The sequence below is a fragment of the Sinocyclocheilus grahami genome, unplaced genomic scaffold (assembly GCF_001515645.1).
Source record: "Sinocyclocheilus grahami isolate Dianchi unplaced genomic scaffold, SAMN03320097.WGS_v1.1 scaffold989.1, whole genome shotgun sequence".
In the NCBI taxonomy this organism is placed as follows: domain Eukaryota; kingdom Metazoa; phylum Chordata; class Actinopteri; order Cypriniformes; family Cyprinidae; genus Sinocyclocheilus; species Sinocyclocheilus grahami.
Window position 1 is genome coordinate 127,970 of NW_015506168.1, and position 5,211 is coordinate 133,180.

Genomic DNA, 5,211 nt, shown 5'->3' on the forward strand with positions numbered 1-5,211 from the left:
TTTAAAATCACAAAGAGAGTTTGGTGCCATCAGGCTAACGTGACAGTCACGACTCATGCAGCTGTAAGCTTTTCTTTCTCTTGTTTTTACTCGCGATCTTTACAACACGCATTACATTACGTATTTCATGACACACTCGTTTTATGTGTATTTGGTGCCACCTATTGTTGTGGGTGTATTATCAACATGTCAAAGTCTAGACCCTGAATATAAGATGACCGCGTTTTTTCAGATGTATTTCCAAGCAAAAAACATCGTCTTATACTCGGGTCAATAGAAATATTAAAACAAACCCCAAATCAAATAAGTTTCACAAATAAAAGAAATGTCTTCATATAAACAAAATAAGCTCTTTCCATTTAAAATAAGAGGCAACCACTGCATTTTAATCATGATCCAAACAAAGATGCAGCATGCATGCAGCATGAGCAGTTTTAATCTAAATTAGATTGTATAATTTCAAAATTTGAAGCAAAAACAGGATGGTCTGACTTTAGTTTTGTGAAACTATACTACATAAAACGTATCTGAAGGAAACGGCAGACAAGCTGAATGAGATGCAGATTCTCTCTGCCAGCAGGTGGCGCTTATGAACAGCAATGAGACAGTGTTTTACCGCTGCAAACAAAGCAGAGCTGCACTTATTCACTCTACTTTAATATGCATCTTTCAGAGGCAAGATTAAAAGAAAATGCCATCTAAACCTTTCTAAAGACTGTCAGTTCCCCTCCGAGATGCATTCATATAAACTCCTGCTCCAATTGTATCGCGATTTGTTTGGCATCTCAACCGATTTGAATCGATTTTCAACTGGCTCGCGGTTCATCCTGAAAACTGTCGCAGTGTCGTTGTTTAAAATGAAAGCAGCCAGGTACGCTGCAGTAACACCGGTGAAAAAAAGAAAGGATTCTCCCATTAGTTTTGATAGTGGTGCGACGGGACCGGAAGTGACGATACACCGCTTCACACGACGGATATAGGAAGTGTGATAAAGGTCTATTAAGGCCATTTGTAACTATGGCTCATTCTGATTGCAGAAGATCTGACATACTGTGATTCTGAGTCAAATAATACTATGTTTGCATATACCAATAAGCACCATAGTAATATAGAAAGCCACATGATGAATCAGAGTTCAGTGGTCTGTCCATAAAACATGATGATGCACAGGGTCATAAACACAAAACACTAGCAGATACTAGCAGGATAACACACATGACACTACAATAATGCAATAAACATTCACTAACCGAAAATATGATACCTAAGGTACATTATTGGAAACAAGCATGAGAAAAATTAAGATTACTTAAAATATGATAATGTAATATAAAATAATCAAATCATCATGATTTGTTATGTGATGTTTCGTTTTCCACTATAAATTATACAGTAGTTAATATTTTTGCCTGTAAAACCCATACATTCAACAGTAATTTACAGTAAAATTACATATAATGCTATTTTTAAGAATATATGGTAAGGTAATTTATAATTAACAGGATTTTACTGTAGAATTGTACATTTTACAGGGGGTTGGGTAAAAAAAACATAGCATAACAGAATGAATTTGAAGAAAAAAAAGGGAATTATTATATAATATACAGTGGGTACGGAAAGTATTCAGACCCCCTTACATTTTTCACTCTTCGTTATATTGCAGCCATTTGCTAAAATCATTTAAGTTCATTTTTTTCCCTCATTAATGTACACACAGCACCCCATATTGACAGAAAAACACAGAATTGTTGACATTTTTGCAGATTTATTAAAGAAAAACTGAAATATCACATGGTCCTAAGTATTCAGACCCTTTGCTCAGTATTTAGTAGAAGCACCCTTTTGATCTAATACAGCCATGAGTCTTTTTGGGAAAGATGCAACAAGTTTTTCACACCTGGATTTGGGGATCCTCTGCCATTCCTCCTTGCAGATCCTCTCCAGTTCTGTCAGGTTGGATGGTAAACGTTGGTGGACAGCCATTTTTAGGTCTCTCCAGAGATGCTCAATTGGGTTTAAGTCAGGGCTCTGGCTGGGCCATTCAAGAACAGTCACAGAGCTGTTGTGAAGCCACTCCTTTGTTATTTTAGCTGTGTGCTTAGGGTCATTGTCTTGTTGGAAGGTAAACCTTCAGCCCAGTCTGAGGTCCTGAGCACTCTGGAGAAGATTTTCGTCCAGGATATCCCTGTACTTGGCCGCATTCATCTTTCCCTCAATTCCAACCAGTCGTCCTGTCCCTGCAGCTGAAAAACACCCCCACAGCATGATGCTGCCACCACCATGCTTCACTGTTGGGACTGTATTGGACAGGTGATGAGCAGTGCCTGGTTTTCCCCACACATACCGCTTAGAATTAAGGCCAAAAAATTCTATCTTGGTCTCATCAGACCAGAGAATCTTATTTCTCACCATCTCACAACTCCATGCGGGCTTTCATGTGTCTTGCACTGAGGAGAGGCTTCCGTCGGGCCACTCTGCCATAAAACCCCGACTGGTGGAGGGCTGCAGTGATGACTTTCTACAACTTTCTCCCATCTCCCAACTGCATCTCTGGAGCTCAGCCACACTGATCTTTGGGTTCCTTCTTTACCTCTCTCACCAAGGCTCTTCTCCCCCGATAGCTCAGTTTGGCCAGACGGCCAGCTCTAAGAAGGGTTCTGGTCGTCCCAAACGTCTTCCATTTAAGGAATGGAGGCCACTGTGCTCTTGGGAACCTTAAGTGCAGCAGAAATTTTTTTGTAACCTTGGCCAGATCTGTGCCTTGCCACAATTCTGTCTCTGAGCTCTTCAGGCAGTTGCTTTGACCTCATGATTCTCATTTGCTCTGACATGCACTGTGCGCTGTAAGGTCTTATATAGACAGGTGTGTGGCTTTCCTAATCAAGTCCAATCAGTATAATCAAACACAGCTGGACTCAAATGAAGGTGTAGAACCATCTCAAGGATGATCAGAAGAAATGGACAGCACCTGAGTTAAATATATGAGTGTCACAGCAAAGGGTCTGAATACTTAGGACCATGTGATATTTCAGTTTTTCTTTTTTAATAAATCTGCAAAAATGTCAACAATTCTGTGTTTTTCTGTCAATATGGGGTGCTGTGTGTACATTAATGAGGAAAAAAAATGAACTTAAATTATTTTAGCAAATGGCTGCAATATAACAAAGAGTGAAAAATTTAAGGGGGTCTGAATACTTTCCGTACCCACTGTAGTTGGACATAATGCAGCATTTACTTTCAGCACATGGCCCTCAATCAGAATTGACAGAATTTTGGCTTTTTATAGTTAATGGTTGTGACATCTCAGCTATTGAGTGAAACAAATCCCTTGGGTTAGTAGCCTGACATGAAATAATAGTCTTCGAAAGTTTTCGAAATGAAATGAAACGAAGTTTGAAGTTTGTTAACCCATTGCATGTGTTTTCTAAATATTATGATTTATGGCTACTAGTCTGATATGGTCAGACTATAGAAGAAGGGGAAAAAAACAGCTCAGAGATTCAAATTATTTAGAGACTGAGCAAAATATGCAAATTGGTGCAGATCCTGATATATATGGACAAAAAAGTAACATGAAATTCTGATGCTTGTAAATCAGTGAGATGTTTATAACAGTACAGCAGAACTGAAGTGATCTAAATATCAGTCGTCTCTATATCTCCCGTAATCTGTCTCAGTGAGATGAGAGTGAAATGCTCCAAACATATAATGCAGTGACTGAGAGCTGAAGAAATCAAGGCTCCTCAGACGATGTGAGATGTTCTAGAGGCTTGTGAAGATCATTCCTCCGCTGAGGAACAGTGAAAGTAAAGCTGCTGGAAACAAACGCTCCTCAAAAGATCCTGAGGATCAGATTTGAGACTCTAAAACATGATTGATGGAGAATCAAGTAAAGCTGAGCTGCTTCAGTGCAGTAAGTGTTCATCTGGAGATATTACTGACGTTATTCTGACGCTTACTTGATCAAAATCTGAAGCTGGACGTTTCTACAATTACACAAAGAGCTTTTACTGCAACTCTAAACTATCAAACAGACGATGGTAGACCTGGAGGAGATTGAGTGTGAAGCAGGTTTAACAGCAGAGTTTGATCATTTACAGACCTCTAGACTGTGGGTTTAACATCTGTAAATCAGCACGCATCACCTTGACCTCACATCAGCATCTGCTCTGCTCTCACGCAGGTGACGGTGGAGTTTGCAGACGAGCCCAGTCTGGCGTTCATCTGTGCCGAGGTGGACTGCAAAGTGGTGCACGAGTTCATCGGCGGCTACATCTTCCTGTCCACGCGTGCCAAGGACCAGAACGAGTCTCTAGACGAGGAGATGTTCTACAAGCTGACCAGCGGCTGGGTCTGAGCGCTGCAACACTCACTCTTTCACACCTCCTCCTCTTCTTCTTCATCTTCATCTCTTTTTAACCACTCCATTGTGGCCGCATCATAACTGTTTTGTTTTTTGTTTTATTCTGTTTATGCGCATGAACGCGTTCAAAACACTAGCAGACATGAAGCTCTGTTTCAGCAGAGCCGTTTACTGCTTCCCTCCAGAAGTGATTTGAGAGTTTGAGATGAAGCGATAGTAGCTTACTGTTATACACGTCCTATATCTATGACCTTTGACCCTAAAGTAGAAATACACCAGCTTGGCGCACAGCAACAAATGCCGGTTATTTATTTGTCACTAATTTACGTCGTCTCTGGGTAGCTGTCGAATGTGCGGTGCTCGTTTGTGCCTGTTAATCTTTAATGATAACTCACTTTAAAGTGACGTCTTAGAGACACTAGAGAAGGAAATGTTACACTAGCTTTAACGCTGCTGCTTCCGAACGCTATCGACCGATGAGTAAAGATGCTAAGCTTCAGCTCCGCAGTCTTCAGTTTGGTCCTTTCTAAGCACTTGGAAGATAAGCTGTCGCTTGAAGGTTCGTGTGTTCAACACTACATTACATGTAATGAGACATATTTTTTTACACTAGACAGTTTGGTAACGGCACATTAAATATAAATGGCTCATAAAATATTTAGTTGGATTCACTGAGGTAGAAAAGCAATGTGCTGAACAATACTCCGTTTAAGCGGCTCTTCATTGGCAGTCACTGGATGTATTAGAAAACAGCATGGCGTAATCTGTTTTAATTTTGACGTATGGTAATTTTATTCTGTTTTATAATGACCATAAATATGGCAAAACAAACTAGTTCATCGTCTTGT

The 5,211-nt window shown here is 40.0% G+C and overlaps 1 protein-coding gene across 1 annotated transcript in view; it reads left to right on the top strand.

The window, feature by feature from the left end:
- LOC107565223 (fermitin family homolog 2-like) overlaps positions 1 to 4,969 on the top strand; it is a 60,823-nt gene extending 55,854 nt beyond the window's left edge. The window contains exon 13 of the mRNA XM_016250441.1: positions 4,155 to 4,969. Coding sequence (XP_016105927.1) covers positions 4,155 to 4,357 — 203 coding nt within the window. The 3' untranslated portion in view covers positions 4,358 to 4,969. The remainder of the gene's footprint in view (positions 1 to 4,154) is intronic.
- The last annotated feature ends 242 nt before the right edge of the window (positions 4,970 to 5,211 follow it).